This window comes from Pseudoliparis swirei, chromosome 12 (genome assembly GCF_029220125.1).
Source record: "Pseudoliparis swirei isolate HS2019 ecotype Mariana Trench chromosome 12, NWPU_hadal_v1, whole genome shotgun sequence".
NCBI lineage: Eukaryota > Metazoa > Chordata > Actinopteri > Perciformes > Liparidae > Pseudoliparis > Pseudoliparis swirei.
The window spans coordinates 10,097,147-10,120,488 of NC_079399.1; the positions used below are offsets into that span (position 1 = coordinate 10,097,147).

A 23,342-nucleotide genomic window follows, 5' to 3' on the forward strand; every position below is an offset into this window, starting at 1 on the left:
ATTCAGGTGTCGGAACACGGGACTCAACTATCTCCCAAAACAAATCCTAAAACAGGACAGACTAACAATCTAGCAGCTTTAAACAACAAATACAACAGTAATTTAGCAGATGAAACTAATTTAAACAAGATACTTAGCAGGATCCAAGTAGTCAAGTGTCAGGAAACAGGACACAGCTCTCTACCAAACAAATCCTAAAACAGGACAGACTAACAATCTAGCAGCTTCAAACAACAAATACAACAGTAACTTAGCAGATAAAACTAGTTTAAAGAAGATACTTAGCAGGATCCAAGTAGTCAGTAGTCTCGCCTCACAGGTAGAAGATGGTTGATGCTCATCAGCCCATTGAGGCATTCCTGACTCATCGTTTACCTCAGGTAGGTATTACGTACCAAAACGCGTGAGTTTACTCGCTCGACCGTTTGCTGTGTTCAGGTCTTAGGGCTCGATCACACCAGACGCGCCTCTCAAAAATGCGTAGGCCGCAAAACCATTGATTCCCAAAACCATTGATTCCCTTTCAGACGCGCCTTTTAAATGCCATGCGGCGCGGTTTTCTTGCATTTTTCAGGCGCGGTTAAAAGTTAAAATATTCTCAACTTTAGACACGAGGCGCGGAGGCGCGCCGCTCATCAATGCCACACTCGGCCAAGGCAGCCAATCGGATCAAGCAGGAGGCGGGCTTTCCTTCCTGTTTTCCCGAGGAGAACCTCATATTAGCGGTATTTAATTACGAAGAGCTTTATAATTCTAAATCTAAACACTACTCAAACTGACTCCTGCTCGGTCGGAAGTGCAACTGAAAGCGCTCGCCATCGAGACACAATTCGCGAAATAGATGGTGGTATTCGCCGTACTCTTTCCTTTCATTTTTAAAATATCTTGAACCCAAAATTAACTGTTGGTTGCGCACGCAGTTCCGTTCCACAGGTGCGCCGCACTGTTTTATCTCGTGTTTAAAGATAAAACAGTGTATATATATTAATACCAGTGGCGGCTGGTGAATTTTCTTGGGGGGGGGGGGGGGGGGGCGCAGTTGGGCGACGCGGTTTAAATAGAAGAGAAGAGGTTTTGAGTAGAATATTGTAAAAACAAAGCTTTATTTCAAGAAAACACCGTGCTCAACACTGTCCAATAACAACTATCAACACACTGTAACTTTGGGCATGAGAGGTTCAGAGCAGCTTTAAGGAACATTGGGTTGGGTTTCAGAGGTTTGCAAAATAAAAGAGTTTCACCCTCACATGAAAGAGGTTCAGAGTAGAATAGAGTCAGAAAGAGATCACATGTTACATTGGGTGTTTGCCAGAGTAGACCCACTACGTGTAAAGAAAAGTAGCCCTCCTCTCTTTAAAGTTGGCAAACTTCTCAATAACTCTCTGGTTAAAGTCAATCATGTCTGTAACCAGCCTGTTTCCATTATTTTTGAGGGAATGTGTCTGTTTTTCAGAACTTCTTCGTTGTGTTTTCGATGCCAGTTCGGTCTCCTTCTGCTGCTCTGCTCTGCAAACAGGGTTAGCTTCATGCTGTTAGCGAGTTAGCTTCATGCTGTTAGCTAGATAACTGCGGCAAGATTCGTGCTTCTTACACTTGTCTGAAGCTCTTTAGATCCCTCACCCCGTTGTAGTCCAGCGAGTTTCAGTCCCAGGACTTTGGAACAACAGACAGGGGAAACTAAACAGCGCATTACTCACTGATCCTCCAGCTAACAGCTCCGTTAGCAACCTGCTCCCGTAGCTTCGTGGAGCTCTCTGGGCTGAGGGAACGATACCGGTCTCTGATTTGCCGACTAGTCCAGTCACGTGAAATAAGAAACGATGTCATTGGCCAGGGCGCACATTTTTGTGCCCCAAGATTCACGTTTCATCCGCCAATGAGAAGCCGTCCTTGCCGAAACGACCGTGAAATGTTTTCTCGCTGCCGCGCACACATGTTGGGCCGGAGCCCCGAAAATGGGGCGGGGCTTCTCTCCGTGAGGATGAGTAGCGATATATTATTTATGTCACATTTAACTTAAGTGGTTGTTGACAGGGGCTTACGGTCTCCCACACACATTTAGCGCGTCAACACGGTATATTTACTATTTAAATGATTTGGTATATAATGTTTTTTGACAGGATATCTAATATTTTTTTCTTCTTTTTTTTTTCATCTAAAATTTTTAAGAGGGGCGGCGCCCTAGCGCCCTCTATGGACGCACCACCACTGATTAATACATGACATCACCCGTAGGCTCACTCAGCTCGGTCACTTTCACCGATGACGTTACTGTTACATCTGAAAGACTTCCGCTTCCAGCTACGAGAGAACACAAGAGCTGATTAACCCGAGTTGCGAGACGACCGCCTCAAAGTTGAAATATTTCAACTCGGGGCGAAAATTGCGCCGCTGTAAACGCGTCGCTCGGAAAAATATGGCGTCTATCGCAGCCACACGCGTCTGTACGTTGACTTCTCCTGGGATTCGGTCACGCGAAAAAATCGCTTCGCTTTTGGTGTGAACGCACCTTTACACCCCTACTGGTTTTCAAACCTACTGCATGAGCGTTGTGTTCTCTTGACATCTGCAGCGGAGGCTCTGTCTCGCGCACCAAATTCGTCACACATTCACAAACATATTGCTGGAGATCTTCAAGCCACCGTTCATATCCATTTCGGCGATTATGATTGTATAAGTGAGCAGTGCATCACAGCCACGTATGAAGAAATACATTTTAGAAAAAATTAAAATAAAAAGATCGCACCGACCTGGGTTCGATCTCTTTCACGTAAGATGAGACCACACTTAAGGCAGCCGGTCTATGCGCTGCGCCACCATATATTACTTACAACCCAAGCAATTTAGACCCCTAACATAACGTAACACAACTTAACGCAACTGCTCCAGATTAGGAAAATATCGACAATAACCATCAATTCAATCTAAAAATCAGGTTGACAAGTAAACGTGTGGCTGAAGGGGCGCCCTAGGATGATCATGATTAATAAACATGTTTTAATATGCTTGTTATTCTAACTATGATTTGGGAAGTAGGTCTAAGGGCGACACTCGAGGGCACCCCCAACCCATTTGTCGCCCTAGGCAGTCGCCTAGTTTGCCTATAGCAATCGCCGGCCCTGGGCCTTTGTAATATCTTTACATCAAATTTAGTTTAATCTGTCATCACTGGTGAACTTTCTGCACATGTAGAGTCACAATAATCACATCTGAACCTAAAGTCCCCCTCCTCTCTAAGCGTAACCTTTTTACTCAGTATTACATTTTCTAGCTTTTGAAGTGACTGTACTTCACCTTTTGTGTTCAACACAAACGAGATGTGTTGCCTGATAAAACTATTCCCTTGTCTGTACAGCTGCTGTTTCCACACTTCCAATCTACTCTGTTTATAAACATTGGAGGGCGCTCAACTCTTTTCGGTCCTGATGGGTCTTTGAGTAAGGTATGGCTCTGTAAAATTAATATTTCTGAATACAATGTGAAATGATTTTACTTGAAAAAATGTGTTTGATTTTAAATATGTGTGCATGAATTACGTATTAGAGTTCACTTGGAGTTGACGGACTGACGGAACTCATGAGAAGGGCTCTCTCTGAAACGACCTACAGCTCTCTCTGTCTGCCAGAGGACATCACTGCACGAGGACTGGAATCCATCCCCAACTTCTACTACAGAGACGATGGCCTGAAGCTGTGGAGCATCATCAACAGGCAATCTTTAAATAAATATTGCTACTGTCCAAGCAACATATTAGAGTGTTTCTCTCCTAACATATAAAACATGTACATGTAATTGTTTTGTGTCCACTAGCTTTGTGAAGGCCGTAGTGGAGTACTACTATCCCTCAGACAATGAAGTGTGTAAAGACACTGAGCTGCAGGAATGGATCAGTGAGATATTCACACATGGCATCTTGGGAAACAAAGCCTCAGGTATTTAACAGTAAGCATATAATATTGCAATGAAGATATTGATTGCCAATAATTAACTCAGAGTAATTGTTCTACCAACAGGGTTTCCAGAGAGCTTTCATACTGCCGAGGAGCTGACCAAATTCATCACCATGGTGATCTTCACAGTGACCTGTCAACATGCTGCAGTAAACAATGGACAGGTAATTAGTTTGGACATTGGAGTATGTCTTGATGTTTAATCGGGTATGGTTTTGTTTAACACTAAAACAGATGTATGAACCGGTTTGTAATCTGCTTTTCATTCATTACACTTTTTCTTTAGCTGAGTATTACATTTGGGAAGAGGTTTCACAGAATAGTCGACTATCGTGGGCATTGTGCATTTTTGTAGACTAATCAAGAATAGAATAAAATGCAGCAGTCATGGATACCATACACAGGGGCAAAGGTTAAATTCCCATTGTAGAGTTGCATAACTTTATCCTGCAATGTTTGACATTAATTAAGTTAATTTGTTTTCGATCAATGTTACATATTGAGATTTCTTTCATTTAGTTTGACAACTTCTCCTGGATGCCAAATGGCTCACTCCTGCTGCGCAAACCTCCTCCAACCACGAAGGGGCAGTCGAGCATGGAGACACTTTTGGAGACTCTCCCAAATGTTGGTGACACAGTCAACATTGGAGCACTCAGTTGGATACTTTCAGAGAAGTACACTGACATGGTAGGGTTGCCGATGATCAATACTCACAACATTCTAAGTGTTTATAATAATTTATACCGAACACATTACTATGTCAATCTGATTTACTGTTTGGTTGTGTCCTTTCGGCAGGTTCCCATAGGTACATACCCCAAAGAGCGATTCAATGAGCCTGCTCCAAAGCAGATGATTAAGGAATTTCAAGCAGAGTTGTCCTCCCTCAGTGAAGCAATTACAACAAGAAACTTGCAGCTTGAAATACCTTACAGCTACCTGGACCCTGCTCAGATCGAGAACAGTGTTGCTATTTAACTCGAGCTGTTTCATCTCTCTGCATGAGGAAACTACATCAATACTCTTTCAACATCTGTCTTGCATGCTTGGTTGTGGGTTAAACTTTGGGACACTATAATCTAGGGCTAGGCTGTATTATGTTAAGTCGGCCTAAGATGGGGAACCTGTATCTTTGTGTAAATCATGTTTTACATAGACATATGGAATTAATTAATTAAATTAGCAATTTAGGGAGCAAATGTATATGTTGCAGCACATTGCATGTGTGTTAGGATACATTGACCACCAATTGGCAATCTAAATGGATACTTTATAACATAAGAAAATATTGGTCCTTCATAAAGTGACATATCAGATCTGATTGGTAATCAGCCCAGCTGAGGACAATCTGTGTGTGTGTGTGTGTATCTGTGCGCCTGTCTCCATAAAGGAGCAGTAGGGACTGAGGAGCGAGGTGGGGAGAGCAGAGACAGTCTGAGGGGAAATAATAAAATATATTGCCAAATATCTCTCTTGTTGCTGATCCTTTGGTGCTGAGGGGGCTACTGGGAGCTACTGGTGGCTACTGGTAACACCCTGAAACCTGTTACAACTATATTTAACAATTGGCAGCATTGGGTGGCAATCTTGCAGGCACTTGTATTAGTTAATTTTAGTGCGATGTATGGTGCGCGGTAATTCTGACGGAGTGGGACCTCATTCTTTCTAGCCCCTTCTTTGCTGCAAACTATCCCATTTATTTTTAGAACACACTTTACAGTCAATAGGCCACGCAGACTGAATACAACAGCTACAATATAGGCGTTACAACAAACCAGCCATACTAAACGATTGAGGACATATCATTTGGTTGAGGCTTGAACAATGTTATTTAGGTTCGGTGTCGTCCTCACTCCGGAGTCTCCGGACGTAGAGGTCTCCGTGTTGGGTTCGCGTGCAGAAATGGGCGGCTGGGACCCGCGCGCAGCGGTTCAGATGAGAGCCTCACAGAAGCACCTGCTGTCGACTCAGGAACCGTGTCTGTGGATCGGCGACGTCCAGCTGGCAGAGCCGTTCAAAGACGCATTATGGTTCAAGTTCGTCAAGAGAGTCCGCGGCATTTGTGTCTGGGAAGGTATATAGCAGACCTCTGAAGTTGTGCAACAGGTTTAATAAATTAATTATTTTGGAGTCGTCACATGGATTTAATTGCCGTCGAAAGTAACGTTTCAGGCAAAATACGAAAATAACTCCGCCATGTTTGTTTCTTATTGTGTAATACCTCTTTACCGCCGCACGATGGCGATAAAGAGACACGTGTTATTTACTAAACGCACAGTGGGGAGTGGATTTCAGTGCACTTATAACAGAGGTGTTTTTACAAAGACGTTTCAGTTCGTAGCATTCCCCAGTGTTGAAATATAATCTTACATTTAATGGCGCTGCATTCAAGAGTATACCTAAGTGTAATTTGACTGCACACAAGTATTATTTGCAACTGTAAATGTTTATTACGTGTTATATATTGTGTATCTTTAAATTGATCATATGTGATTTGCTATTTTATTCAAATCTGCAAATGTTTCTGTACCTGTAATATACATTTACTTAGTTAAGCTGTAAAACTTCCCTCTGAACTTTCGTGCAGTGAACGTATTCAGTAGCACCAAGATATAAGACTCAATAAAGTACCTCAAAATTAAATTTATTTTGTCACTGTTATTATTAGACCAATGTTCTCCTTTTGTTTATGATGCTTAATGTGTTGTTTTCCTGTTTCACGCAACAAAGTATATTTATCCCTCCAAAGAAAAATATGGGCAACATCTGCCTTTGTTTGTTTAGGAAATACATTTTAAAAACATCTTCATGATCACTAAATGTCCCTAAAGATCCTCAAATGGGATATATGGTCACTAACCTGCTGAAAGGCTGTCTCCTTTGTCACCAGGTAGTGGTCCCAGCCATGACAGATGTTGTTCCTATGATGAGAGGAACGTTGTGGATGGAGTGTACTGCCATCCGATTGGTCACTGGATAGAGGAAACGGGACACACAGATGAGATGAAACACACCACCAACTTCTACATTGGTGTGGCTGGTCAGAAGGCCATTCACTTCTCCAGGTAATACAGTCAAACAAAGCCAAACCCATCACTGTGATGTTGTCTGGGAATGCTGTGTTAACTCCATTTCATTCAACAAGTATGGCATGTTAGTCTCGGCGAAAATATTTTGGAACTCAGTGTCAATATGTTTGCAGCATGACTTTAGACTGTGAGTTGGTACAGAGAGTCAGTCCTGTTACCGGACTACAGACGAGGGAGGTGTACTTTAGCAAGAGGCCCGTCAGCATCTGATCCTCAGGGTGTTTCTTATTGTTGTGGCTGAGCTTTACCTTTTACCTCGGCATTACAAAGAGGATTTGGTCTGTGTTGGTAAACTAGCTTAGAAAAGCAGTCAGATATATTTCATTTTCATAACGTCTAGGTATTATTGCTTTCTTGTAACCCGTTACAAGTACAAATTGAGATCCATATACCCTCCCCGCCCTGAAATGTGTGTCCTACATTTATTAAGACTGAAAAATAAGGAAATCCCCCAGTGGCAAATTCGTTTTCATGCTGAAGTGTGATTGTTTCTTGAACAACACACGAGGGTCGATCAGCTCCTCCTCCCTTGTCTTCCTTACGGTTTTCAAACGGAAGCGATCTTCTTTAGTTCTCAGTCCAAGTTTCTCTTCTGCTTCGTTGTGATCCTAAATCAGTGAGAGGAAATAATTCTTCAGCTCCTGCGTCTTCTGCTGCTGACATGACTGTCCAGCTAACAGGGCAGAACAGTCATGTGCCACTGCCCTCTCTTGATGAAAGTTGTCTCTCTCTCACGGGGAAGACGAAGCCCCAATCACCGGCTCAGGGCTGCTCACTCCTTCTCTTTTTTTTTTTTTAACCTTGCTCTCTCCCACTCATTTATAAATGCTGTTTACTTGAAAATCGTTGTCCTTTCAAAAAGCAGTCGTACAATGTAAGTACGGGATTTCAATCTCTGCCTTTTCACAAGTCTATCAGAGAGACATCGTGAGTTGTTTGTGTCGGCTCATAATATCTCAGTGACAGGTCTGTCTCAATCGGTCCAGCTTCCAGGATCAACAGCTGGATTGAAATCAGTCGCTATGCTCCGGTCAAACAAGAGATACACTTGTGTCACATAATTTAAAAAGGGATCCTCAAGATGTAATTTGTTGTTAAAAAATGCATGAAAATACAAATCTGTCCAAGCGGTTGCTGAAAGTCACGACTGTACTGGTCCCCTTACTACTTTTTGCAATCTGTCTGGCATTGATTCTACTATTCTTTGTAGGTTTTGGGTATCCAGATCTATTTTCAGGGCCCTGTTAGAGCACCCAGCATGTGTTTTCCCTTCTTAAAAGATTTCCAGAAATGTGTCATTGGGTAAGCAAACACTCGGGAGGGCGATGTCTGTCGAGTGAGTCGGTCACCACTTCGATCCAAACCGAAATATCTCAACAACTGTCATGTGGATTGCTGTGAAATTTGCTCGTGATATGGATGGTGCCCAGAAGATGAATGTCAGTCTTTAATCCTTCATCCACCGGGTAAAAGAAAACAAGTCCACCGTCACGCTGACTGTTCTATGCACCGTCACACCGCCCTCTCAAGCCTCTCACAGACTTAAGCTACACAAGCGTAGAACATGTTGAACCATGAGCAGTAGTGATGTATTTAACACGTGGGGGATATCTGCCACAAAAACAATTCAAGTTGATGGTTTGGAGGATGCTATTTATATTTTCATGACATCAGTTTATTGGACATTAATTGTTGAGCAAATAGTCACACACACAACACCGAGCATTAACTCAAACAACCCGTGCATGCCTTCCTTTTTTAAGCACATACTCGTGGCATGATATACAAGGCACAGCAGAAATGATCCCGGGACCCTGAAGGCAGCGAGCACATAACCTGCATAAGGATGAGCAGCCTTAGCTGGTTCCATCCGGTTTTAATGAGTGTCTGAAGACCTTACAAGGCGTTTGCCAAGATTCAAGATTCAAGATGTTTTACATACACACACACACACAGTGAAGTGAAGTGGCAATGCTCAGCAGGCTCAGGAATGTGCAAGGGCAACAGTACACACTTTACAAACAAAAACATTTACAGTGTATTTATACCCGCTCACCCTCCACAGTAGTCCCGTTAATCCCCCAGTGGTGGTACACTTGTCTGTTGTTGTACCCTAAGTCCACAATCAGCTCTTTTGTTTGGTGACATTCATGAGATGGGCTGTGGCCTGGCACACCAGTGACAGATCGCAAACACCTCTCCAGGCCTTCTCCGTTGTCCTGAGATCATCCCACCACTGTGTCATGTGTACAGGGAGTACAGTAGGGGGCTGTGTTGAGTAGGAAGCGCGGCGCCTTTGTGTCGTTCCTATTCATAGCTATTTCTAATTAGTCTGTCAGACCCCACATCCATGTAGCCCCACGTATCACACACACTCACCTCTGCCATAACTCAAATGATTCATCGAGACTTTTCCTCACTGTCTAGCAGGTGCCTTGTCACTCATGCTGGTATTTAGAGAAGAGGAGGCGTGAAGGTTATTTAGCCATTTTTGTAATTAGTTTGTATTACTGTTGAACTCAACAAGTCTATACAGCGTACTATTTATACTGAGCACCAGAGACAGACATCCTTTCCATAAACTATATTCCTACTTTGTTGGGTAACCATTTACTTGAATATTCTGAAAATTATCTTATTTTCATTGAAGTGTAATAGATTGAAATAGTCTGTCAAACTGATGAAATTGGTTTTCTGCAACTTGGTATTGTCCAAGTGTTATACTGTATATTGATTTGGTTTTTGAGAGAACAAATAGTATAATTCTTCAGATGCAGAAAAGAGCAATTCACTCTGGAAAGCTAGTGTGCAGGGATTTGTGACATGTTTGGATAACAGCAAGCTGAGACAGGAGCCTTGCACTGAAGTGTCCCTCTGGGACGTCACAGATCAGCAGCATCCTTCCTGCCCTCAACTGTCACCTCCTCTGGTTGTTTACTTCATGCTAATGAGCACACAATGGAGTCGTTCTCAAAGCACGGGGATCAGGAGAATCAGAGGGGTCGATACAACATCACTCGACACGACTCTTGAAAAGCAGATCCATTCTGAACTTGTGTCATCTGATGATCTTCAGCTGCACATTCTCTTGCATTTGTTTCATTGTGGAGTTCAGTGGTTTCACAAACTCCACTGGTTCAGCGTGTGTGGCATATAATAACAGCATTAATAGAAATGATGAATGCGTCCCTGTGTATTGCCCCCAGGGTGCTGCCACATATTTGGCTGGGCAGCTGCCCTCGACAGGTGGAACAGGTGACGATAAAGATGAAGCATGGATTGGGAATTACTGCAGTGATGAACTTCCAGACAGAGTGCGAAGTGGTGAACAACTCCGACGGCTGCAGGCGCGACCTCGGAGAAGCCATGACCCCTGAGACCATGATGCATTTGTACAAAGACTGTGGCCTGGTGTATGTGTGGATACCCACACCTGACATGAGCACTGAGGGTAAGGAGGATTATTGGGCATATACAAGAATAAATATAGAAGTCAAGTCACAGTTGAGAGAAGTCATCTTTTCTCGCAGTGCATATGCAGAACAGTCATCGAGCTGAAAAGCATTAAAGCTCCTCAGTTTGACAGCCTTCACTGGGGGGGGGATTTGCATTAAGTGACATGTTTATTCATCCCGAGTTAATCCCACAGACACTGTCCTGGTTCCATAATTCACACTATACCACCGAATGGGTATTAATCCACAGCTGAACATAAAAAAATAAAAAAATGCAATAATATTACTACGGTACCCTGAAAATTACTGAGCCTTTAAAAAAAAAAAATTTGATTAGTTTTTAAAGACTGAAGTAGGAATCAACGACCTCGGGTCTGAATGCCGCAAATACAGTAAGGAAATGTCAAAGCACTGAGGCGGACTAAAACGTTGTTGGTTTTGGGCTTTTGTTAATTGAAAGACATAAAACGTTGCATGCCTTTCCCTCTAAACGTCGTGTTTGTTGTTGTCTTCGTCTGCAGGTCGTACCCGGATGCTTCCCCAGGCTGTGTTTTTGCTTCATGGTCTGTTGGAGAATGGTCACACTGTCTATGTTCACTGTCACGCTGACGGAGGCCGGTCGACGGCAGCTGTGTGCGGCCTGCTCATGTACGTCCTCGGCTGGAGTCTGAGGAAGGTGCAGTACTTTGTTGCAGCCAGGAGGCCGGCGGTGTGCATGGATGAGACGGCTTTGGTCCGGGCTCAGGCCGACTTCACTCAGAAGTTTGGACGACTACGACCATCCATCTCTTGCACAGATACATGAGAAGTTAGTTTCCTTACACTATGGGACGCTCCACTGGACTGAACTCTGGGAAAGGAATATGACGTCTGTAAAAAGCATCCTCTGTAGAAGGTGAAATAACTAGGGCTGTCAGCGTTAACGCGTTAATCTATGCGATTAATTTGGCCGCGTTAACGCACTAAAATATTTTAATGCAATTAATGCAACTTTGTTTACTTCCGGTGTGCCTTGAAGTTTTTACACTCCTCTGAGTGTCAAACCGCGGCAGTACGGTTTAACACTGTTTCCGTTATTAAAAAAAATATTTTTCCGCGAAAATAAGGAGCAGAAATCAGTTTAAACTCGTGGATGAATCAGTCGGGTTTCCTCCTGCTCCTCCTTCCTCCCGTCTCCCCCTCTGATACACAGAGGAACGGAGGGGCGACGTGTCGGGTGACGCAGCGCGGAAATAACTCGTCACACGAATCCGTTTGTCTGTCAACATTTTGTGAAAAAAACAACCAATGAACACTCAGTAAATCACAAAGGACCTCCCACCACAGGTGAGGCTCATTAGCAACCTGTCAGTCAGAGAGCAGAGAACACGGTGCGAGGACAATGAGCCTCATTGAATAGAGCTGAGATTGTTCTGGAATGTTTGATGTAGAACACGTGGGTATGTGTCACATTAAAACGCCTTTAAAAGGTGAATTTACATTTTTTTGTAAAATGGAGAACATGCCCCCAGCCTCCAGAGGGTTAACGTGACATATGTGAATGTCAGTCAGTTTATCAAGGCCACTGGTTCTGCTGCTGTTCAATGTTAAAGATGACAGGACCAATGGGGTCTCTAATACACCTTTGTTTACTAATCTGGATGTTTCACTGAAGAAACAATTTATCATCCACGATATTAAATACCTCGCTGGCACTTTATAGGTAGGAGCCTCTTTGAAAACACAGCTCTGTGGGAAGTTTTGTCTTTAAAAAGAAGAAAACAAAACTTTTAATCGCAATTAATGACTTTCAAAATATGCGATTAATTAGTTAAATTTTTTTAATCGATTGACAGCCCTAGAAATAACCTATCGCAAGAAGATGTACTCGACACATGAGACACTTCAGCTGAGTGGCTTTTAAAATCTGGTTGATCTCCAAGTGTCTGAAGAGAGTTCTGCTGTCCGACAGCAAGTTGTTTCAAACTGTTAATCCTATTTTGATGCGCTGGCTTCTAACTTCAGGAATTATCGTCTACTATGGAGCATATACAGTTACATGTTGTGCACTTGGAGTCAGCTTCAGGACTCTAGTATTCACTAAAGGGTGCAGTGGTGTTTTAAAAGACCTTTTCTTTTCGTCTTTTTTGTTCTAAACAAATCAGAGAAGGACATTTTCGTTTATGTGTTGAACATCAATGAATGAGTATTAAAACCGAAATAAAAGTATCTCTCTACTACCTTTTACTTTCAGCCAACAGGCTGTGCTCCCCAGGAAAGGATTTTTTTTCCCACAGTTGCTAATGTATTATTATGGATCAATTTCTTTTTTTGGGACACAGTATTAATGCTGTATGAACCTGGCACGCGTTGCCAAAGCAACAAATCTATTCCTCAAACCAAAATAACGACAATGCCTGTTCCTCTCGGTCAGAAGAATACGGCTCCGCCCCGTCTCTCCCAGAGAGCCTGACAGCATTTCATCTTTATTTATTAATCCGACAGATGCTATTCCAACCCATCACCTAAATAATGAAAACTAAATCCCCGCCAGACCATTTCAATGCATACACAATTACACATTATGGAATACTGCTTGTCAATGTTGATCATCCTCCTAGATTCCTATTTTGGATATATTGTTTTTTTTAAGTTAGTGTTTTGTGTGTGTGTGGGGGGGGGGGGGGGGGGGGATTGAACCCTGCATGTGTGTTAGTGGAAGCAAATCATTGAGGATTTTTAATATGTTCAAAGAAAAGTGTGTGACTTTCGTTTTTCTTTTGAAGAAGCAGAATATTTATAGGAAAACTCTGTATGTGTAACACCCTGCTCTGTGTCTCAGCTGTGTCTCCTTTGTGTTTCCTTTGTGTCTTGATTGTTTCATTCCCTTTACCTGCTCTCAGCCACTCCTATGTCTCCCTGATTGTCTCATGCCATACACATGTCTCCCCCCCTGTATATTGTGCCAGTTGTTCCCTTGTCCCGTCAGTTTGTTTTCTGCATTTACTAATGTTTCTATGAGTGTCACTTATTCCTGTCAGCTTTCACAGTGTATCTTTGTTCAACCTTTTTCCTCAAGTAAAGAGAGTTTTTGTTTCTATTTAAAGCTGGAGTCCAGCCTTGTTTCCTCTGCACCTGATCCTCACCCTGTGACCCTCTGTGTGCAGAAAGGATGTATAATGACAGCTGGACAGTGTTGGAGGTGGGTTATTGTCAGTGATGGATGTTGGAAAGCATTTGTATTCCATGTGATTTCCAGGATCTGCCAATCACCTAAACCGGTTCCCCTGGATCCTTGCATTCACATTAGTAAATATTTTATGTTGCAGATCGAGCCACACATATCTCAAAAGTACAATTTAATCCAGAATGTGCCCAGAAAATACTGTGTGCTTGTTTGGATAATTTTCTTTTGGCATACAATGTCCCTGAAGCCCTCAGTTTGTATTTATTGATCCTTCTGCTTCTTTATTCCAGATATTAATTATTTAAATGTGCTTATGCAGTACACCTACTACTATTTTTATGAATGGATCCATCAACGACATTTTCTCCACTGTAAAGTGAAACAACTATAAGAAAAATAAACACTTAAACAACAACCTTTTCAGTGCACGGTTCAATCCCACTATTAAAGTAGAGCGGCTTGGTTATGATAAGGAATCTTTGTATGAAATGTGTACAACAAAAAAAGACATTATCCAATTACAGTGTCCAGTTATTTATGCCCAAAGGTAAAGATTATATTGAAACAGACATTTTAACTATAGTCCTCTCAGTATGCATGTCCTGTGTATATATAGATGATTTCAACCATTTCAACTACTGTTGAGGACGTTAATATACAGCTGGGGTTTATATTAAAACTCCTTGGACTCATATTATGATATTTAGTCTATTTTAACAGACAATATATATTTTGAATATACATGTTGTGCTGTTTCAAATGCTCTTTTTCAGTGTGCTCCAAATGACACATTTAAATCGGTCCAAGTTCATGACAGTGAACAGCCTGTCATCAGCACAGCGACGCCAGCCAAGACAAAAACTAAATAGAGCTGTGTATCTACCAGAATGTCTGGAATGGCAAATATCACCAGCTGTGAAAATTGTAGCATCATTTGTACAATAGCAGTGTGGGAATACTGCCTGTCAGTGTTTCAAGAACAGCAAGTATCCGGACAGACCCCTGGTGGCCTCTGGACAAGCACTGTACTCTTCATCAGACTGTTGGAAAAGACTATTGTATATAATGATTATACTTCGGGTAACTTCCCTTACCGAGTTCCTAGCCTGCTCCATGTCCCCGGTGGTGTTGAATGCACATCATTGAGAAACATCACACGTTTTACCTTGATCAAAAATACATTGATGACAAGGAAATTCTGTATAATTCAGCCACATAATCAAGTAGTTTATTTACACTCCAACTTTAAAACTGGATCCTTGGGACATTTACATCAGGGCTACATAACACATATAAAGCTGGCCACGACCCCAGAAGGAAATTGAGCTTACTTCAACTAGGCTAGGCAAGTGACCTTTTTATGCTCCGTCCCGATGCGCGTAGACACGCCGGCATCGGAGCTCTGCGGGGCGCGAGACCCCTTTCTTCTGCTGTAATTTGGCGCTATAGAGAGAATTACAGGGTGGCGGGCGGAGATTTCAGGGGGGCGGGCCAATTTTTTTTAATGTCATGCAATCTACCAATACTACGCCGCAATCGACTGGTAGGTCGCCGCGATCGAGATCGACGTATTGAGCACCCCTGGTCTAAAGCATGATCGGTCACAGGAGTGTGATGCACCTGGTGTGTTATGCTCTACTACTTCTGCCTGGCACATAATGCTGAAGTTAGCTCGCTCAGCTAACCGTTAGCAGAAGTTAGCCTAGACAGCTTTTTGACTTCAGCCGTTTAACAATTCCATGTACACTGAGTACAGACTTGTGTTCTTTTGGAGTTTGGTCTTGGTTATCTGGTGTTGGGAGTCCAGACACTCGAGGACGCAGAACGGTCTTTCTGGTCTTGTGACGTCAGCATATCAACTGTTCTTGCTCATGAATTTACTCCAATTATTCATTGTAAAATACTTTACAGTGGAGTAGAATGTGTTGCGGTGTTCACTGTTGTTTGGCGTAGGCTATGAATAAACGGTAATAACTATACAACGTCTCGTAGCTTTCCTGACCCAGGGTCGCTACAATATGAAGTTATGAATCTTAACCCTCAGTCAAATTGACTTAACGTTATCTTTTAATACATAATAAACTCTTTGTGCTCTAGATCCTCCAAAACCTAATTATATCTCATGTTTAGCCGCTACGGAGACGTCAGAGCCAGCGGAGCATTTAAAAAAGTCCTGCCGAGATCAGGCTGCTCTCGGCGGCCACACAGCGCGCTGACCGCCCGACGCTGCGGAGCTCACTGGTTCCACGAGCAGGACATCAAATCTCCGTCGCATATCCTTATTAGGCTGAATCTTGATAAACCAACCACAGATTTGATGCTTATACTACTAACTTCTCGGCTTAAAACATCCTTAAATTACATTCCGTGACTCAACAACAGTAGTATTTAGAATGTACAGACAAGAACGCACAATAAACGCTGTTCGTCTACAGGTCCAAGTGCTAGGGATCGATTGCTTCTGTCTTCCTCCCCGACTTGACCAATCCTGTTTAACAATGAGGTTCGGACCGCCCCAGCTCATTTGCATACACATAAATGTCACACATAAATAAATGAAAAAATACGTGTGAACACATAAATAGAGATATAAATAAATGACATGACAGTCAAAGAATACGTGAACAATCTAAATATAATGATAGTTGAGTTACCTCAACTTTTTTGGCAGGACGGTTGTAACAAACAGGTAGAAGTTATGGAGGAGGGATTAAAGGCCGAAATTCGGTCTCACGAACTCCGGCGCTGCCTCTCTGTCTGGACGGAAGGAAGTCATAAACACATGCTTATGAGTGAGAACAAACTTATCAGCCAAGACTGCCTCCTTTGACTGACGTCACCTTTCCAAGGAAAGCGATGACACAACCTCTTGGGCTTTTCCGATTAACTTCCACTGAAGTAGAAGGTGAAGCCCGTTGAGGTGGTGATTGATGCCACCTGAAGAGAAAACAAGGGGGGAGGGGAGAACACACATCACTGACACCTAACACGATTATTGTTGTTCTGAGTTTGTACTCTCATGACTGAATGCACGTATTGTAAGTCGCTTTGTGTTACGTTCCCTTCTTGGTCTAGGGGATATGTGTGTGTGTGTGTGGGGGGGGGGGGGGGGGACGAACACATAACAGTCAAAGAATACGTGAAAAATCTAAATATAATGATAGTTGAGTTACCTCAACTTTTTTGGCAGGACGGTTGTAACAAACAGGTAGAAGTTATGGAGGAGGGATTAAAGGCCGAAACTCGGTCTCACGGACAACGGACAGCCATATCTGTGACAACGCAGGGTTAATGTCATAAAGCAGAAACAGAGTAGCCCCACGCCCCTGTCATCCCTGTCACCCAGTGTCCCCCATAGCACATCCCTCCCCCGGGGCCTCCGCCCCCTCTCACCCAGTCCCTCCCAGAGCTCCATAGAGATTGTGTCTGTCCCACGGTCACTTAAACTTAAATTAATTCTATCAAAAGTAAGCAGAAGAGGAGTCGTACACAATAACCTTATACAAGTTAACACCATTATTTCAGCAGTGCAACAAAACAGGACTATTAAATGTGGTCTCCTAAATATTAGATCTCTGTCATCTAAAGCTGTGTTACTAAATGATTTAATATCAGATAATCACATTGATTTATGTTGTCTAACTGAAACCTGGCTGAGCCATGAAGAATATGTCTGCCTAAATGAATCGACTCCTCCAAGTCATATTAATACTCACATTCCTCGAGGCACCGGTCGAGGAGGTGGAGGAGCAGCCATCTTTGACTCGAGCCTATTAATAAATCCTAAACCTAAATTACACTACACCTCATTTGAAAGCCTTGTTCTTAGTCTTTCACATCCAACCTGGAAAACACTACAGCCAATTCTATTTGTGATTCTGTACCGGCCACCAGGTCCATATACAGAGTTTATATCTGAATTTATATCAAGTTTGGTTCTTAAAACTGATAAAGTTATTATTGAAGGAGATTTTAATATCCATGTGGATGTGGATAATGATTGCCTAGGTGCTGCATTCATCTCATTGTTGGACTCGATTGGCTTCTGTCAGAGAGTACAGAAACCCACTCACAGCTTTGGCCACACGCTTGATCTTGTTCTTACTTATGGCGTTGACATTGAGCATTTGAACGTCTTCCCACAGAATCCTCTTCTGTCAGACCATAACCTCATAACTTTTGAATTTATACTACCGGAGTGTACACCGTTAGTCAAAAGTTTCTACACCAGATGTCTAACTGATAGTGCTGTAGCTAAATTTAAAGAAGCAATTCCTTCTGCATTTGATTCGATACCACATCTCAATATAACAGAGGACTCCTGGTCTAACTTTAGTCCGTCCCAGATTGATCATCTTGTTGATAGTGCCAGAGGCTCACTGAGAATAACACTGGACTCGATAGCCCCTCTGAAGAAGAAGACAGTGAGGAAGAGGAGGTTTGCTCCCTGGTATAACCCTCAGACCCGCAAACTAAAGCAAACGTCACGAAAGCTTGAAAGCATATGGCGTTCAACTCATCTGGAAGAATCCCGCTTAGTTTGGCGAGATAGTCTTAAAACTTATAAGAAGGCCCTCCGTAATGCCAGAGCAGCCCATTACTCATCAGTAATAGAGACAAATAAGAACAACCCCAGGTTTCTCTTCAGCACTGTAGCCAGGCTGACAGAGAGTCACAGCTCTGTGGAGCCGAGTATTCCTATAGACCTCAGTGGTAATGACTTTATGAACTTCTTTAATGAAAAGATTTTAACTATTAGGGACAAGATTAATAATCTCTTGCCCATAACCAGTGCCAATCTGTCCTCAAGTGGAATGGCCTTGGAAACCGCTGTATGCCCTGGTGTATATTTGGAAGGCTTTTCTACCATCAACCGTGACCAATTATCTTCAACGGTTTCTACTTCTAACACATCTACCTGTCTCTTGGACCCCATCCCGACGAGGCTGCTTAAAGACGTTTTGCCTTTAATTGGCGGCTCTCTATTAGATATTATCAATGTGTCTCTGCTAACAGGCCACGTACCACATTCCTTCAAAGTAGCTGTCATTAAACCGCTCCTGAAGAAGCCCACTCTGGATCCAGAGGTGTTGGCTAACTACAGACCGATCTCTAACCTCCCCTTCCTCTCCAAGATCCTTGAGAAAGTGGTCGCAAATCAGTTGTGTGACTTTCTACATCATAATTGTTTATTTGAGGAGTTTCAGTCAGGATTTAGAAAACACCACAGCACCGAGACAGCACTGGTGAAAATTACAAATGACCTCTTAATGGCAGCAGATAAAGGACTCCTCTCTGTCCTGGTCTTGTTAGACCTTAGTGCTGCATTCGACACCATTGACCATGACATCCTGTTACAGAGACTGGAGCAGTCGATTGGCATTTCAAGCACGGCACTAAGTTGGTTTAAATCCTATTTATCAGATCGATCTCAGTTTGTATTTGTAAACGATGACGCCTCGATAACCACCAACGTTAATCACGGAGTTCCACAAGGTTCTGTGCTTGGACCAATTTTATTTACCTTATACATGCTGCCTTTGGGCAATATTATCAGGAAACACTCCATAAACTTTCATTGCTATGCAGATGATACTCAACTATATCTATCGATAAAACCAGAGGAGACCAACCAACTAAGTAAAATTCAAGCATGTCTTAAAGACATAAAAACATGGATGACCTGCAACTTCTTGATGTTAAACTCAGACAAAACCGAAGTAATTTTACTCGGCCCTGAGCGCCTCAGAGATCAATTATCTGGTGATGTGGTTTCTGTAGACGGCATTGCCCTGGCATCCAACACCACTGTAAAGAATCTTGGCATTATCTTTGATCGGGACTTGTCCTTTAACTCCCACGTAAAGCAAATCTCAAGGACTGCATTCTTTCATCTACGTAATATTTCAAAAATCAGGCACATCTTGTCTCAAAAAGATGCAGAAAAGTTGGTTCACGCGTTCGTTACTTCGAGATTGGATTACTGCAACTCCTTATTATCAGGCTGCTCTAATAAGTCTCTTAGGTCCCTCCAGTTGATCCAGAATGCTGCAGCTCGTGTTCTCACTAAAACTAAGAAAAGAGATCACATCACTCCTGCACTAGCTGGTCTGCACTGGCTCCCAGTAAAATCAAGAATCACTTTTAAAATTCTTCTCTTAACATAAAAAGCCTTGATTGGTGATGCACCATCTTAGCACTTCAGTGGCACTTAGATAGCACTTACTTATGGTACTTTTGTAGTCGACTATTGTTGAATATTACTCTCCTGTATTCTTGTTGTTCTTAGTTTGTACTCTGGGTTGAAATGCACTTATTTAAAGTCGCTGGATAAAAAAGCGCTAAATGTAATATCTTAAGGAGCTTGTCGTACCATATTGCCCCACTAGAGAGCTGCGCTCACTAAATGCGGGACTACGTGTAGTTCCTAGAGTCTTAAAAAGTAGAATGGGAGCCAGAACCTTTAGTTATCAAGCTCCTCTTTTATGGAACCAGCTTCCAATTTCAGTCCGGGAGGCAGACACAGTCACCTCATTTAAGAGTAGACTTAAGACTTTCCTCTTTGACAGAGCTTATAGTTAGGGCTGAATCAGGTTCACCTGGTCCAGCCCCTTGATATGCTGCTATAGGCTTATAGCTGCCGGGGGACGTTTTAGGATGCACTGAGCACCTATCTCCTCTTTTCTCTCCTTAGGGATTAATTTTCATCTCTCCATCACACATTACTAACTCTGCTTTCTCCCCGGAGTCCTTGTGACTTCACGTCTCATGGGGTCATCGGACCCTATGAGACGACATAGATCCTATCTGCCTGATGGATCATCGAGGTCTGGGTCGTGGAATTCCTGCTACTGACTACGCCACTATCCTGTTGAGACTCCGCCCACTGTTGAGACTCCGCCCACTCCTCCTCCCCACCGCCATCTGCCTGATGGATCGTGGAGGTCTCCATCGTGGAATATGCCTACTATGAACTATTCATACACTCTGTCATATTCATTGAATGTATTTTAACTCTAAATCTGTCCTTCTGTACACATTACATCTATTGCACCTGTCCATCCTGGAGAGGGATCCTCCTCTGTTGCTCTCCTGAAGGTTTCTTCCCTGTTTTTCCCCCTGAAGGGTTATTTGGGAGTTTTTCCTGGTCCGATGCGAGGTTTTGGGGCAGGGATGTCTATGTGTACAGATTGTAAAGCACTCCGAGACAAATTTGTAATTTGTGAAATTGGGCTATACAAATAAACTGAATTGAAAAACTGAATTTAATTAATATCTTTACTGTCTGCTGATCTTCAGGATTCCCAGTAAGTGAGACAAAGCCCTCGGACATAAAGGGTTTGAAACGGTCATCAAGTTCGACTTTTCAGGTTCTGGCTGTGAGACACTTCTAATCAGACCCATGCCTTTTGGCTGGTGTGAGCCAGATGATAACTGTTGCTTACGTTTCAGAGAAAAACACTCGGAAACTACGTGTCCTTTCTTATGACAATAAAAACACTCACGATCACCTCTCGGAGATGACGGCGGGCTCCTAGCTTCGTCAACGAGAGGGTGGCCGAAACTCGGTCTCACGGACTCCGGCGCTGCCTCTCTGTCTGGACGGAAGGAAGTCACAAACACATGCTTATGAGTGAGAACAAACTCATCAGCCAAGACTGCCTCCTTTGACTGACGTCACCTTTCCAAGGAAAGCGATGACACAACCTCTTGGGCTTTTTCGACTAACTTCCACTGAAGTCGAAGGTGAAGCCTGTTGAGGTGGTGATTGATGCCACCTGAAGAGAAAACAAGGGGGGAGGGGAGAACACACAACACTCACACGTAACACGATTATTGTTGTTCTGAGTTTGTACTCTCACGACTGAATGCACGTATTGTAAGTCGCCTTGTGTTATGTTCCCTTCTTGGTCTAGGGCAGGGCTCTCCAATAGGCGGCCCGAGGGCCGAATCCGGCCCCCGAGCTGCTTTGGACTGGCCCCTGGAGTGTGCTCCAGTAACCTCATTCAGTTCGTGACGATGACTTTAAAAAATATATATATATTCATAATAATAATTTGTGACTATGGCTAATTGTACACTCTCACGTGCATTAGGTGTTGGTATGGTGGCGGTATGCACCCGTTTAAGCAAAGTAAACAGGCACTGCCTGTTTTGGCCAGACATACATTTTGAATCAAATGTGCCCCTTCGTGCTCTAGAGTGCATCACTGTGACCTTTCTGACTCGTACCTTTCCACCTGCGCTAACAAAAAATGGTCTCTCTCCACCGTAAAAAAAAGAAAAGTTGACTTAGAAAATAGGCAGTTCAAAAATGAATGGACAGAGAAATACGTTTTTATTACTGTGGATAATAAGAAGCCGGTATGTTTAATCTGCAATGAGTGCCTTGCCGTGTCTAAAGAATACAATTTGAGAAGGCATTTGAAGACGGCGCATGCTAATTTTGATGTAACTTTCCCACTGGGCTCTGCTGCTCGGAAGCAGAAGATAACGAGCCTTAAATCCTGTTATGAGGGAAGATGTCAATCTTTATTTCGGGCCTCTACCGATCAAGAGAGAGCAACGGTGGCATCATTACGAGTGGCATGGATATTGGCCAAAAAGAAAAAGCAGTTTACAGACTCCGAGATGGTCAAGGAGTGTATGCTAGCATCCAATGAGGAGTTGGTAGCAGATGAGAAAACACGGAAAAGCGTTATGGATTCCATTAAGCAAGTTCCGATATCTGACACATCAAATATGAGGAGAGTGGAGTCACTTGCATCGGACGTTTTCAAGACGCTTTTAGAAAATGTTAGGAAGGCCGAAGTGATGTCTCTCGCCGTGGATGAGTCCACCGATAACAGTGATGTTGCACAGCTGTGCCTCTATGTGCGATTTTTTGATGGGGAATGCTTTCGCGAGGATCTGCTTAGACTAATTCCCATGGAGGGACAGACTACCGGTGAGATTCTTTTCACCAAAATCGCTTCATTCTTTGAAGTGAACAACCTGGATTTGGCGCGCGTCAACATGTTGGTGACTGATGGTGCACCCTCGATGGCCGGCAGGGAGCAGGGATTAGCTGCGAGGATCGCAGCCGTGGCTCCGCAAATGAGTTCACTTCATTGCCTCATCCACCAGAGCCTCCTGTGTGCCAAGCTCAGAGGTGAGTTGACAGAGGCCATGGACTCTGTCATGGCAATCATACATTTTATCCGGTCAACTTCCAGTTTACAGCACCGCCTTTTCCGCAAGCTATTGGCTGACATGTCTGTTGAATATAAAGATTTGCTCATTCACAGTGACATTAGATGGCTTAGCAAAGGAAATGCATTGAAACATTTTTGTGAGCTAAGAGAGGAGATTTTGGTGTTTCTCCGGTCTTCAAAGTTGAAAAAAGCTGGCAAGTTTCTGTCTCTGATGGAAAATGATGAGTTTAATGCCACTGACGTTTTCCACCATTTGAACCAACTCAACTTGGAGTTGCAGGGCAGGGATAAAACAGCCTTGTGGAGAAGCTTCATGCTTTTCAAAGGAAGCTCTCACTTTTCTCTGTTGATCTTTGTCCTGGGAGGATGCTCCACTTCCCCACATTGAGGAGTTCTGGCCTACAAATTACAGAAATGATGTCAGGCTTCATTGACTTGTTAAAAAACAACTTTGCCACAAGGTTTCATGATTTTAGCATCCCCAG

General features: G+C 43.1%; 1 protein-coding gene and 1 long non-coding RNA gene across 2 annotated transcripts; one reads left to right on the plus strand and one right to left on the minus strand.

Moving 5' to 3' along the window:
- The first annotated feature begins 3,843 nt into the window (after positions 1–3,843).
- epm2a (EPM2A glucan phosphatase, laforin) lies at positions 3,844–14,076 on the plus strand. Its single transcript, XM_056427585.1, has 5 exons — positions 3,844–3,932; positions 4,014–6,027; positions 6,844–7,018; positions 10,249–10,493; positions 11,019–14,076. Exons 2-5 carry the CDS (start codon positions 5,778–5,780, stop codon positions 11,300–11,302), a joined length of 954 nt encoding a protein of 317 aa, XP_056283560.1. The 5' UTR covers positions 3,844–3,932; positions 4,014–5,777; the 3' UTR covers positions 11,303–14,076.
- On the minus strand, positions 5,944–16,934 carry LOC130202227 (uncharacterized). The gene is made up of 4 exons (XR_008833316.1): positions 16,837–16,934; positions 16,318–16,600; positions 6,814–6,925; positions 5,944–6,019 (listed from the first exon to the last, which is right to left on the minus strand). It is a non-coding gene; the product is annotated as an uncharacterized LOC130202227 (long non-coding RNA).
- Positions 16,935–23,342: the final 6,408 nt, after the last annotated feature.

Bases quoted from the DNA above. Each gene is read 5' to 3' on its own strand.
- epm2a (XM_056427585.1), top strand. From the start codon at position 5,778: ATGTTATTTAGGTTCGGTGTCGTCCTCACTCCGGAGTCTCCGGACGTA. The intron at 6,028-6,843 runs GTATATAGCAGA...CTTTGTCACCAG, and splicing joins CGGCATTTGTGTCTGGGAAG to GTAGTGGTCCCAGCCATGAC. The intron at 7,019-10,248 runs GTAATACAGTCA...TATTGCCCCCAG, and splicing joins AAGGCCATTCACTTCTCCAG to GGTGCTGCCACATATTTGGC.